The 14,381-nt window shown below is 46.8% G+C and overlaps 1 protein-coding gene and 1 long non-coding RNA gene across 4 annotated transcripts in view; one reads left to right on the top strand and one right to left on the bottom strand.

Annotated features, from left to right (window-relative positions):
• The window catches only part of LOC113590935 (multiple epidermal growth factor-like domains protein 9), a 49,377-nt gene that overhangs the window by 4,312 nt on the left and 30,684 nt on the right, over positions 1-14,381 (bottom strand). The window contains exons 3-4 of the mRNA XM_035527369.2: positions 11,993-12,132; positions 5,787-5,936 (exon numbers count right to left, since the gene is read on the bottom strand). Of these exons, the coding sequence (XP_035383262.1) occupies positions 5,787-5,936; positions 11,993-12,132 (290 nt within the window). The remainder of the gene's footprint in view (positions 1-5,786; positions 5,937-11,992; positions 12,133-14,381) is intronic.
• LOC113590936 (uncharacterized) lies at positions 5,824-10,615 on the top strand. 3 transcript variants are annotated; one of them, XR_014125180.1, is made up of 3 exons: positions 5,824-6,475; positions 7,834-8,395; positions 10,215-10,615. It is a non-coding gene; the product is annotated as an uncharacterized LOC113590936 (long non-coding RNA). The 3 variants fall into 3 exon arrangements; XR_014125181.1 differs by having other exon boundaries at positions 5,831-6,475; positions 7,834-8,274; XR_003412147.3 differs by having other exon boundaries at positions 5,850-6,475; positions 7,834-8,206.

Genomic DNA, 14,381 nt, shown 5'->3' with positions numbered 1-14,381 from the left:
CTGCGATCTTTAAATGAGATCTTCTCCATACAAAGAAACAGAATAGTGATTTTTGCAGGGAGAGGGAATGAGTGTAACGGCAGTGATTCTAACATCAGGCGAAAACACCTTAACAGACACGGCGCTTGTGAGGCACTCTGGGAAGAACCAAAGATGTGACAGGATGGGATTAACTACAGTACATGAGAGGGATTGTGCATCAGAGGGATTATCAGATTAAGACATGCGGCTGTGCTTGGCTTTATTGGAGACAGAAATTTGGAAAGTTAACAATTGAACATTTATTTTGTAATCCACGACTTAACGCGCCGCACTAGAATTTGGCCGCTTTCATGAGCTCGTGAGGCCTTGAAAAATTAGTTCCTCCTTCTCTTCCTGAAGCACATTAACAGGGAGGAATTTTTCTACACCAGTCTCCAGAGTGACTGATAACTGTGGAAGTTGTAACAGGATTGCCTCTCAATCGATTACGGCCTCGCTTTACTGCCTCCAACTCCCCCCACCCGTTTAGATAAAACACAGATGGTGATTGTTCCAGACGCATTGAGCCAAGCCGAACACAGCAGTGAGCTAGAGGAGGTGGAAAACATTAAAAGGGCATAAACACAGCTCGCGCAAAAGACTTAACGGACACACTGATTTTAGAAAGAGAGATGGAAAGAACAAACAAGAGAAGTAGCTCCAGGGTGAAGGGAAAAAATTAATTTTACAACCTGCCGCACAGACAAAGTAAAGTATAAGAGATGAGCCCAAGAGTGGGGGGTGGTTAATATAACGTTATAAATGTTAATATACATGTTATAACCCCCCCCAACACACACACACACACACTCAGCAAACATGATCTACAGATGATACACTGCTGCTGTTGCACATAACAGTTACCCTGAAACACTCAAGTGGAGGGGAAATCCATCGTTGCCCAGAAGACCGCTGCTCACCTCCCACCACTCAGCCGCAGCGCACATCCACTGCCAGGATTTAAAGCAATGACTTCAACGGGAGACGAGCCGCATGGCGATCAAGTCAACTTTCTGATGCTCAGGTAATCATCAGTCTAACGACCGCCCCCAGATACGCGCTGGGACGACGGGGTCCATTTGTGTCTCACCGTGCCCATGCCAGGAAGGAGGTGCCTGGAGCTGCCGTAACGAAAACGCCGGTGGATGGCGTGTAAACAAGATGACAGCATTTAACTGCGGGTGGTTGCCGGTGGCAATGGAATGGGGCTGATGCCGGTGTAGGGAATTCTGACCGGCAGATGCCATGTGCAGAAACGCAGGAGTATAGAGACGTGTACAGGACTCGGTTGTGGTGGGCATGTCCCGGTTTAGGGATCAGCTATGGAGGAAGATTTTGGTTAGTTAGCCATAAGCGGATGTCACATGGTTGTTGGCACACCTCTATACATGCACATGCACATACACACACACACACAAACACAAACCAACCCAACACTTTAGTTACTAGCTCTTTACCCATGACACACAGTTCTCTGTATGAACATGCACATACATGCAGAGGTATGAAGAGTGGGCGTTGTAACACCTGCTGAGCAAGACTGAAAAAAAAATGTCAAAAACAAAACAAAATGGGAAAACAAATATTTTTCCAAGAAGGGCAAGGTTCAGTGCTCATGATGCTCAATTTGTCTGTCATTAAGAACATTGTTCATCCAGTGTGTGATTTAGGCACCATTAACGCACGCACGCAGAGATGCACAAAAACCAAATCCAAAAAGGTCACCTCCCCATCACAAAAGGTCACGCCGACACAGCCAGCACAGTACACCTCACGATTTCCACCTTCTCTGCTAGTTCCTGTATTCTTGCCCTTTCACTGGCCCCCCCTCGCCCCTGATGCCTCTGCTGGGCTGCGAGAGGACAAGCGAGCGACAGTGAAACGGCTTTGTGGCCGTCAATTACATTATCCAACAGTGTGCCCAGGGCAAATCTGAATATTCAAATCAGGCAGGGAGGAGACTTGCTCAGGTGGGGGATCCCTTGATAAACAGAGTGGGCAGGAACAGAGGCTCTACTCGGCTGGTGCTCTATCAGGGCGTCGGGACGATGGTAAAGGGTGAACAAACCCCCTTCCCTGGAAGGGAACTGCTCCTGGCTGAGGTTTGAGCTAGTCTTTATTTAATGTTCTCTAGAAACGCTCTCCTCTCATTCTTTCATATTTCAGTTTCTGTTACAGATCTGAATACACTGGTGAATCCCCTAGATGCCTCACTGTTTTGTTCTTTCTCACATCTCACCACACCTGAAAGGAAATACCTGCATACCGGCTACATCTATGCTCGGCGCTGTGCAAGACATTTATGCCTCTAGCGCCCCCCACCCCCAAAAAAAATCCACAAACAAAAACAGAAGTACTGGATAATCCCGCAGGCTGGAACACAACGGCTTACATTCCTCAACCTGGTGACCTCTCCATCCAGGGCCGCAACACAACCTCCGGACGACCCCGCTTTAGCACTTCCTCAGGCAGTGAGCTCACTCGAGACAGGCAACATCACCCAAAAAACCCATGCCTTTCTCATCACAAGCCTTACATTTAATTTCAAAACATATTTTTAAAAAGCCATTACACAAACAGAAAAAAAAACTTGCGATGGATTTCCAGAAAGGGCACAGCACTAGAGAAGGATGGAGAACTTGTTGAGAAGCTTTTTTTTTTTTTAACTTTGTATTTATAAAGTTCTTCTCACTCAGCAAACTCAGCTGATAAGTCACATGGTTCGGAACAGCCAAAATCCAAACAGAATAAGTGCCATCAAAGGAAAATTAAAAAGATTTGATTCAGAGAAACGTTCATTGAATATTTAAAAAGCAATAAATAATTCCCAATAACAATTTATAATGATTTAAATAACAAGTCACAAAACCCAGCCTATGTGATTAAAATGTAATTACTAACAGATTCATCCTTGCCTTTCAAATTTGATTAAACAAGTGTCTTTCAGTGTGTGTGTGTGGGAGTGTGTGTGGGGAGGCATATGTGAATGTGAGGGTGTACATGTGTGCCTGTTTTGTCTACCAGAGAGTCCTTTGAATCAGTGACAATGCTGAATATAAGTGCTGCAAATTTTCTGTGAGGCAGGCTGGCATTCAGCAGAATGACACTCACATTAATATGAGGGGAAGAATGGCTTATTATTACTACGGGCAAATTGATTCTGCATAATCAACAAGACAAGCTCATTTACAGACAATACATTATTCAGGCATTAATGAACAAGCAATAATGAATTATTCACTCCAAACAAATAAGATCTATTATGGGGTGTAATTAGCTGTGTATGCCAAATGGACAGCACAGTAACATGGTGTAAAGAAGCTTCAGAAGCAAACATTTGAGCACACGCGCACACACGCACACACGCACTTCCTTAACCAGGCCCAAACACTGCGGGTTAACCTAGAGGGTTAGTTTTGGAACTGCTATGAATGCTAGGAGCTATAGAGGGGTGCAGATGGAGTGTTGGTGTTCAGGGGAAGGGTTTCAGCAATGCTGACCCACATTTGGCTGCTGCCTGTGAGGATCCCCTCTCCTCCCTCTCTCCCCTCTCCTCCCTCCTAACTCTCCTCCCTCTCTCCACTCTCCTCTCCTCATGAGGATGAACAGGGGATCTGGGTGTTTAATGAGCTGGGTAATGTCTTCCTCCTCTTCCCACAATCTAATCTCCTGCCCCAGCCAGGCCGTGCACGGATGTTTCACATTTCAGTGAAAACAACACTACACGTTTGCGAAAATAGAGGCACTTTCACTCTGACTAGACCGCTATAATAAATACATTCTCAGTTTGGAGATTCTATTGTAATGAACACAGTGGAAGGAAATACTGTCCCAACAACTTTTCCAAGGTTTCCTGCTTTCCACTCGTGACAGGAGACGCACACATAAATACCTGGTGGACATCGCATGGGACCCAGACAGTCTGCCACAGTGCTTTGGAGCAAGCCGGAGTCCAAACTGACCATAGTCTCCTAGAAGACTACCTTCCACGGTTTGTATCCTTGGCAATGAGGACTTACAGAAGAAAGAGACTCTAGCAGGCAATTTATGTGCATTGGTACTCTGGTACTCTGTAACTGGGCCCCAGAGGAAGCAAGTATTGAACCTCAAGTACCATTTTTGAGTATTTGTACCTTATTTGGTTATTTACATTTTACAACCTTTTCATTTTTACTCTATTACAATTAAAAGAGACATAACATTATTTTATTTTGGCAAGTTCATAATGTGTGCATTTTTGAAACTTGTCAATTAAGTGAGCCGAAAGAGAAACCAATTAATTCATTTAATTTTGATAAGAATTACATTTTAGTTTATAGACACACATTATTATTTTTTACTGTTAATTTAAATAGTTAATTTAAATTAAAGTTACCGCTCAATTCAATACTTCAAAAACTTGTTTTTCTTAAATAACTGGCTCTCTCATTTACAACAGAAACATTTCCAAAGTAAGTTATTTTTAATTTTACTGAGGAATTAGTGTATATTTCCCAACCCCAGCACACCTTAGCACACAATAACACAACGCTAAAATTACAGCATCCACATCTCTGGTGTAAACAAGGTTGTTCTGAAACACTGAAAACACTGAGCCAGAACCAGAAGCAGACAGTTAGGCAGTTATGCAGTTTATCCCCGGGATACACTAGACTCCGCAGGCGAGAGGTGAGATTTGGTTGAGTCAAGATACCAAAGTGAGAAAAAGTGATAATTCACAAACCTGATCATTAATAATCTATATTATCACAGTCAAACACCCACTTGAACTTTGAGTGTATTTATGAATCTTATAACTTAAACATACAGTATGTGTATAATTTTTGTCAGTTAGCAACCACCAGCGTCAACTCATAAATCCAAATGAAAAAGGTGTGAAGATCATTAAATCAACCCAACACAGTCATATAACCCAGGTGAGAGCACCACTCTCCTAATTGTTGTCACGGTTTCAATTTGACTGGGAACGGATGAACACACTGTACAAGTCTCTGCTCTTTCAGTGGCCTACGTGGTAGATTTCCACCCCCAGACTTGTACCTGAACCCAGCTGTTCCAGAGCCTTGTTGTCAGCAAGCCCCACGCACTCGGAGAGTGAGAGCAAGCGAGCGAGCCAGCGAACACGAGAGGTAGGGACAAAGAGGCAGACAGGCAGAGAGACAGAGAGAAAGCTCAAGATGAGCAAGAAAGCATGATAGCGAGGAAGAAAGAAGAGTGGCGAAAGACAGCGAAAGAGAGAAAGTGAGAGAGAGAGAGAGAGAGAGAGAGAGAGAGAGAGAGAGAACGCACCGTTAATTGAACACCCATGAAAAAACATAGCAAAAACAATAAACACAGACTGAGAAAGAGAGGAAGTGAAAGAGACACTAAGAACAAGGGAGAGAGAGAGTATGCCCAGACTGAGCGAGCCCGCAAACTCCTCCCCGCATTTCCTGTCATCACATTTCATTAGCTTCTCGCTAAAGACACAAATAGCCCTCCGACCTGGTGAAGGCCCTGGAGAGGACCTGTCGAGTACCCACAAAAATATACTCCTTCTCAGACGCAGGCGCTGCCACTCCCAGGTCCGGGTCCGCCAGCCGGTCCTCAGGTCGTTGCTTAATTAGGACCGGACGTGAACTACAGCTCCCCCCACCACCGGCGTTTGTGTGGTAGCAGCCCCCAATACGCTTGGTGAATGCAGCGAAATGTTAAGCTAACTTCCCAGGCTAACGCTAATGAGAGCTGAGATCAGGAGGCTGGGGTGGGCTGGAGGGAGTACTCACCGAGCGTGCAACTTCCCGAGGAAGTGACACTGGAGCAAGGGCAGGGCAGGCAGGTGTCGGTGGGACCAGAGCCCGGCTCCCGGTAGAAGTTGTATTTGCACTGCTCGCAGCTGGGACCTCTGGTATTGCCCTGGCAGTTCAAACATATGCCTGCGATACAAAAGGGGGAGGGAGAGGGAGAGAGAGAGAGAGAGAGAATGAGAATTAAGTAAACAGTAACAAAGTTCTGAATGGCAGCACTTTGGTCCAATGAGTTGGTTAGGAACTGTTGGGGAGTGTTGTGGGAGGTTAGAGCTCATTAGCAGCACAGCTAAATAAAACAAAAGGAACGAGGAAGTTAAACAGAAAGTCGTAGCAAGTGTGTGTGACCGTAGAACATACAAGAGGTAACAGCAGGAACTGGCGAAGGAAGTTCAATCAGAGACATGCGACAGCTTCGGGGCACTGCAGGACGGACGCGAATAATATTTACTGCCATCAAAGGCTGAACACTCAGCCGCACTGACTAAAGGAGAAGACGACGCAAAGTATGTTTGTAAAGTTCCTGAGGACTTCTCTTTGGAATCAAGGCTTCTGCACACGTGATTGCAAGTATGAAATGTTCCCTGAAATGTAGTGAAAAAAATTGGAGCGGTGTAATGAGGAATTGGAAGCCCTGTAATGTGCTGTACAGGGAGAAGTAGACACAGGTACACGCACACAGCATAACCCCCCCCCCCCCCCCCCCCACACACACACACACACACACACACACACCTACACCCCCCCCCACACACACACACTCACACAACCTAAATGGCATTCCTCTAGTTGTTATGCAACTGACCCGACACGCCTGGGCATCAATACAGCCGTTTCTAATTAGGAAAAATGGACCAGTCAGACTACGGCGAGAGGGGATATGGAAGCACTAGCTTCTGAGCAACAGCTAAATTAAAAGAGAGAGAGAAAGAGAAAGAAAGAAAATAAAGAGAATGACAGAGAGGATTGGTCAGGATGGGACGATTCCCTCCATCAAGAAAACAGATTTAAAAAAAACCAAACTGTGGAACGAGATTGTTTGTGCTGAGGGGTGTGTGCTGTTATGAACTGTTTCATGTTTGTGTATTTGTCTCCGGAGTGTGAAGGGAGAAAGTTTGGGATCATAGGAAGGATTTTGGGGAGAGTAATTTATGGGAGAATTGTGTTCAGTGATGGACTGAGATGGTTTTAAAATGCAAAAACTCTTCATAGCCAGCTTTTGGTCTCTATACTATAAGGGCAATCAGATTTATAGAAAGTACTACATTTTCATCCAAATCTAAGACAGACGAATGTCGATAAGAGTAAAGATCCTCAATCTCGTTCATCCATAGACCAATTAACATACTAAATCCAGAATTTAAGCTTCTGTTCAAACTACTTGTCATGCACTTAGAAAGAGTCATCAGTCATTTCCTTTGACCAAACAAGCGTCATTAAAGACAGGCACTCATTCTTCAATCTCAAAAGATTATTTGCCACCATTTAGAAGTCTACCGGTACCAGCACACCAGCTCTGATGTCCCAAGAGGCAGAGAAGCTTTTTAGTCTTTTGGGTTAAACTATTGTACTCATCCACTCACAACATTTGCCTCTTCACTACTCCCCTATCAGGGCTAACCTGAATCCACTTTTATTTTCTATAGCCATTGAGCCCCTGTCCATCGGGCTTTACCGTGACCCCAAAATTCAAGGTATAACCACTAATGGCATGAAACAGAATATACTGCAGAATATACTGGAGGATATACTGGAAGACAAACAGACTGACGTGCCCATATGCATCAACACACACTCAATTTCCACTTCGATATTTTCATGGAAAGCAGTTATTTAACACAATTCCAGGGTGATTTTCACATGTTGAGGGTCTAACCAAGTCTAACCAAAGTCTAAACAACTGATAAAATGTTTCACTTTTCCTTTATAAATAGAAATATACATCCGTAACATGAGTGGAAGCAAATATGTGGAAACGGTTTTCCAGTTTTCTACTGATTATTATCTATGCATTTTTGTCCATCAGGTACCAGGTAGTTTGATCTGAGTGGCTGCTCTGCTGCCCTTGACCCTGGGCTTTCTTAGATCTCGTGGGAAGATGAAACAGACTCCCTTTGCCTCGGCTATTGTTGACACAAAAGCAGGACATCAAAGGATCTTTGGAAATCAAATGAAAAGCATAATTTCATCTGTGCGGGGCAAGGAGAGACCTTGCTGGCAGCCCAGCGATGAAGATCAAAGAGTGCCCTGTGTCTGAGCACAGTTGCACCATCGCGTCCCGCTGCAGCGTGTCCTGAGAAGAAAAAGTGCGGGACTGTTAGCCGCCCTCGCTCCTGTGGGAATAAGGCTGAAGTGCTCGGGACCCGTGGCCCATGAGATGCGGTGGGCAGCAGGGAAGGGTGAGATCTGCACACGCACAGACACACGGTGGACAAGACAGAGCATGCTCATTTGGAAATGGATCTAGGTTGGTGGGTGTGATTGTGTATGTGCATGTGTGCATGTACAGCCAAGCACTAAAGAGACATGAAGCAAGCTTGCATGTGCATGCGTGCACCGTCACCAACACGAAAGACCAACACAAATGGGTATGATGTGCCTGCTGTACTCCAACAGCCTAATGCGGCCTCTGTCTCAGAGTGTAAAGGTATCACACAGTGAGCAGAGTGAGAGAGAGAGAGAGAGAGAGATGGCACTGTTCTCAGACCAGTTGGACTGGTGATGGCTAAGGTCAGACTAGGTTAAAGGGGAAACGCACTGATTAGTAGAAGGGGAAGGCCTCGCCTGCAGCGACCGCTGATTTCCCTGTCACCGTTTTATTAAAACAGTGTGAGGCGTTATGTGGTGTCTGTATAGCTGTGAGTTTAATTATGAGGGGAGGTGTTCGGGTGTAATTACAAACACACAGCCACACGTGCATGCACACACACACAGACGCACACACGAAACACACAGAAAGACTTTTTCTATCCTCAGAAAACCTGAGGTAGGCAGTCATCCTGTGCTTGCCAGCGTGCTGTGAGGTGCAGGCCAGCTCTCAGGTGGGGAGAGAGTCAGAGAGTGTTGAGCGCAGTCGGACTGTGGACTCAGTGTAGCAGGGTCTGGGGGCACAGATGGACTGTGGACTCGGTGTAATGGACTGTGGACTCGGTGTAGCAGGGTCTGGGGGCACAGATGGACTGTGGACTCGGTGTAATGGAATGTGGACTCAGTGTAGCAGGGTCTGGGGGCACAGTCGGACTGTGGACTCGGTGTAGCAGGGTCTGGTGGCACAGTCGGACTGTGGACTCGGTGTAGCAGGGTCTGGTGGCACAGTCGGACTGTGGACTCGGTGTAGCAGGGTCTGGTGGCACAGATGGACTGTGGACTCGGTGTAGCAGGGTCTGGTGGCACAGTCGGACTGTGGACTCGGTGTAGCAGGGTCTGGGGGCACAGATGGACTGTGGACTCGGTGTAGCAGGGTCTGGGGGCACAGATGGACTGTGGACTCGGTGTAATGGACTGTGGACTCAGTGTAGCAGGGTCTGGGGGCACAGATGGACTGTGGACTCGGTGTAATGGACTGTGGACTCGGTGTAGCAGGGTCTGGGGGCACAGTCGGACTGTGGACTCGGTGTAGCAGGGTCTGGTGGCACAGTCGGACTGTGGACTCGGTGTAGCAGGGTCTGGTGGCACAGTCGGACTGTGGACTCGGTGTAGCAGGGTCTGGTGGCACAGATGGACTGTGGACTCGGTGTAGCAGGGTCTGGGGGCACAGATGGACTGTGGACTCGGTGTAATGGACTGTGGACTCGGTGTAGCAGGGTCTGGTGGCACAGTCGGACTGTGGACTCGGTGTAGCAGGGTCTGGGGGCACAGTCGGACTGTGGACTCGGTGTAGCAGGGTCTGGGGGCACAGTCGGACTGTGGACTCGGTGTAGCAGGGTCTGGGGGCACAGTCGGACTGTGGACTCGGTGTAGCAGGGTCTGGGGGCACAGTCGGACTGTGGACTCGGTGTAGCAGGGTCTGGGGGCACAGTCGGACTGTGGACTCGGTGTAGCAGGGTCTGGGGGCACAGTCGGACTGTGGACTCGGTGTAGCAGGGTCTGGGGGCACAGTCGGACTGTGGACTCGGTGTAGCAGGGTCTGACTACAGAGCATAGCAGTACTCCAGTTGCCTCATCAGAAGCCTCATCATAAATTTCAGTAAATGAGCTTGCTGGAACTTGCATGCTGGACATTATTATTATAAAATCTTGCTTGTGAAATCAATGATGTGCAAATTAAAACATAATACGGCAGCTTGGGAGCCCCATAACCTGAGAGTTGGTATTTCTGGCACACTGCCCAGGCCTGGTACTCTCTGTCACTCACTCACTCACTCACACACTCACACACACACTCACAGAGTCCTTCTTTCATTACAGTTCGGATTGTGCTGCACCAGGGTAACAGCACCCGCATGACCTGCACAAGGTCGAGCCGAGGAGCGGCTGGGCAGGCGGACAGAGGGCGGAGCCAGGCTGAGCCAGAGGGATCTGTTCTATCATTCCGGACAATGTGACTCCACGCTGTGTCACTCTGCTCAGGGATGTTGGCAATCACTGCATCCGAACAGCACTTCCAGAAGCCACCGCCACCAAACCACAGAGACAAAATCTGTATTTGCATTTGTTAATTTGCGTCAAATCAAACTCAATATCTCCACAGTATTTCACTGCGAGTTATATTCTATGCTCTAACTGACTGGAACATTACTGGGCAGGAATATATTGTTCAACAGAATTTAAAATATTAAGGATGTGTGGTACACACTTGGGAAAGGAAATGAAGAAAAAAAAGAGCGCAAATCCTGCAGCCCAGAAAGTGGCCAGTTAATCCCTAACCTCCACGATGTCTTTTTCCAAGTACCCCTTCTAGAGGGGCTTGAAATATCTCATCTATATTAATGGGAATGGGACCCTGAAATTTCTTTATTCACACGTTAGCTTTTCAAAGGAGGTTCATTTTAAGAGGTTTTATAGTAAGGGCTCAATAGGAAGAGCAAGAGAGAGGGAGAGGGGGAGAGGGAGAGAGGGCGAGCACAAGATGAGACAGCAAGAAGGAGAAAGACAGTGAAAGAGAAGAAAGTGAGACAGAGAGAAAAGATACAAAGTTAAAGACAGAAAGACAGGCAGAGTGAGAGAGAGAGAGTCAAAGTTTTTCAGCCAGCCACAGAGACAGACAGACAAAGACGGCGAGAAAGCCGGAAAGACTCCGGCTGACTGCGGTGTGTTCAGTAAAACCCAGAGACTGCACTCTCCTTTCGGCCTCTACTACAAACCTGCAGGGCAGGCTGTGCTTCACGAGCAGCTCCAGGTCCACAGGGAAGACGCCGATAGATATGTACGCGAGAGAATGATGGGAAGTGCACAAATGAAAATGTCGGTTTTAGTCGTTTATGTATTGGTGATTGTTTTGGCTCGTGTAAGAGAAAGTGGACAGTGTTCTCTTATCTCATCGTTCTCCATGCTGTGCAGGATCTGCACTGTGCTCAAGCCCTCTGGTTCGCAGCACACGCCTGGACGAACGCAGATGCAGTAATGTGGGTGGGCGCATTTGTTGGCGCTGGTCGTGAGTCCTGCTGAATGGATTAGCGCGCGTGCGCGCGCACGTGTGCGCGCGCGTGTGTGTGTGTGTGTGTGTGTGTGTGAGTGCTCAGAGGGAGCTGCTAGACTGGTAGAGTAAGGGAGACGGGGGTGGGGGTGAGGTGCGAACACGATTCGATTAATCTTCAATATGAGCTCAAATCTCTGTGGAGGACAGTCAAATAGCACGGATTCCCAGAGTGAATGAGGCGCAGACATTGGGCCAGTGGCTGGATGTAACAGACTGGAGGCTGTCAGAGTGCAAACACTGCATTCACCCACAGGTCCAAGCCAAGCTCAGCTCTTGTACAGCACCGCGGAAGGATCAGTGTATCCTTCCAGAGAAGGGTCTCTAGAACTACTGATCAGTCAATGTCCACTGGCAGCCTGGGGCAACGTGCAGAGGGTTAGCGGCACAACCCCCAACCCTGTATGGTTTCCCTCTTCAGGTTTTCTGTAATCAACGTTTGGCAAAGAAAGCATAATGTCCAGTGTGTGTGTGGTGTGTGTGAGTGAGAGAGAGAGAGAGCAAGAGAGTGAAAGAGAGCGAGCGTGTGTGTGCACGCATACACACTCACCTGACTGTGTGTCGCAGTGGCTGGTGTGATTGTTGCACTGGCATAGCTGACACCCTGCGCTGCTGAAGTGGTAGAAGCCTGGATGGCAGTCATCACACCTGTCTCCAAACACTCCCACTTTACACGCACACACCCCCGAGCTGCAGTGCAGGACACGCAGAAAAATACAGACGGGGGACAGGCCAATTAGCGCACACTCCAGTAAACATGTAAACACCAAGACGAACAAGGCACACACACAAACACGTTTCCACACTTCATAAACAAAACAAATCATTTTCCCAGGAGGCAACTCCTGAGACGAGACGAGAGTCTTTTTGTGGTACACTGCTGTACGCATGTGGTACGATAAAGCACTCTGATCTCACCCCTAACTACCCAAAACCGGTACGGCAAGCCAGCGGAGCCGTTTAGGTTCTGACGAGCTGCTAATGGCTCTTAAGGCTATTAAGCAAGCGTACGGCGGCTCTTTAACATCCACTCTCACAGCACATCTGCTCGCACGCCCCAAAAGAGTTTAAGAGAAATAAAATCAGGCAAAAAAATGAATGACGAAAAAAAAACGAGGCTTTCAAACCGATTGCACCATAACGCTTGTATTTTTGTATTTATTTGAACTGATTTGATTTTATGAACCCTTTTGCACTGAGCGGAGATCAGTTCAGCATTTCCCCTGCAGTGGCTAAGGCGTCAGTGCACCAAAGGAAGCCTGGTCCTAGGACAGGGAAGCTTTCAGCAGACTGCGCCGTCCATGAACTCGAGCATTAAACGGCTGTGGCTTCCAACCTGCCCGTCCCCAAATGATTGATTTTTTTTTCTCCCTGCCTCCTAATAAGGAAAGAGAATTCCATCTTGCTTGGAGGGTAGGGAGAAGAATGTCCTATCTGGTTATCCAGCCGGAGCTGTTGTGAGTGACCACGCTCCACACCGAGAACAGCACGAGGACACCCTCCATCAATTTCGTCTTTCATCCTTTAAGAGGAAATGTATTGTTTCAGTAGGAGAAATGCATTTTAATTCTACTTATTAACAAGCTTAAGCCGTGTTGGGCCATCTCTTCGATTGCTGTGGTTCACTTTTTTGCTCTGTTTAACTCTCTGAAAGAGTCTCTCACAGAAGGAAAAAAAACAATCTTTTGAGATTTCTCTGTATTTAAAAATCCATACCTGACTGTGTGCTATGGTTATTCCTTTTAATACACTATATATATATACACATATATATATATATACACACATATACACATATATACATATATATATATATATATATATATATATATATATATAAAAGGATGTACTTGCTTGTACATGTATATGTGTATGTGTGTGTGTGGGTGTGTGTGTGGGGGTGCGTGCGTGCGTGTGTGTATGTGTGTGTGTGTGTGTGCGCATGTATACGTGTAGTGGGGATGTTAAGAGACAGCAAAACCTTGTAGCCTCAGTGGAGACTGTTACAGAGTCCTTGTGTAAAGCAGTGGCTCAAGGCACAGAATCACCCAGCAAAAATGAGCAACCTTTTGATTAAAGCTGAGGCAGTAGTGGCATATTTCCCGTAAGGCCATTGATGCTCACAAAAATATGTGGAATATTTGCAATTATTCTTTACACCCCTCCACAGACACACACCACAAGCAGCCACATACACAGAAACACATCTAACTAACTGTAATTCAGCTAACAGAATGTACCCCCTGCAGCTACCATCATCGCCATCCGCTGGCGGCTTGCTGGAATTGGCCTGCCGACTGCCGTTTCTGTGATAATAACCTTGAAAGGCTTTCATCCTAATGATATATTATTGTGGAAGCAGAGGCTCACTAAAAAAACTAAGGAGATAAACCAAGCAAATCTGAAAGGCCAGTCAGCACACACACACACACACACACACACACACACACACACACACACACACACACACACACCACCCGCTAGACAAATAGTCAGGACCAGGAGCTGGGGAGAGCTGCATTGCAAACACACATGTATGCACATATAAATATATAAATACATGCACGCAGAACCACAAAGGTCCCAGTCACAGCTCATTCTGTACCTGAGGCGGAGACTCATCTTACTGACTCAGTGTATCAGTGTGTATTTTGAACATCATGCTCTGCTCAATGAATAACTCTCTAATATCTGAATTAAAACCTGAAGACAAAACTGATTTCATTGTAAACTTCCATTTACTTATTTAGACTTATCATCTTAACTCAGTTATGTCCATTGGGGAATTCTGCAGAATCCAATGAAAGAGGTGTGAGAAATTAGCAGAATTTCTAACGAGCCGGGGGGGAGGCTGGACGGATGGACTCTCTTCACGGCGAGGCCGAGCGCCGCGGCTCCACTCCAGCGTGTTTGAGAGGGCGGTGCTGACACCATGATCC

Source organism: Electrophorus electricus, chromosome 8, assembly GCF_041902795.1.
Source record: "Electrophorus electricus isolate QZ-2024a chromosome 8, ASM4190279v1, whole genome shotgun sequence".
In the NCBI taxonomy this organism is placed as follows: Eukaryota; Metazoa; Chordata; class Actinopteri; order Gymnotiformes; family Gymnotidae; genus Electrophorus; species Electrophorus electricus.
This window is presented reverse-complemented; position numbering and strand designations above follow the sequence as displayed.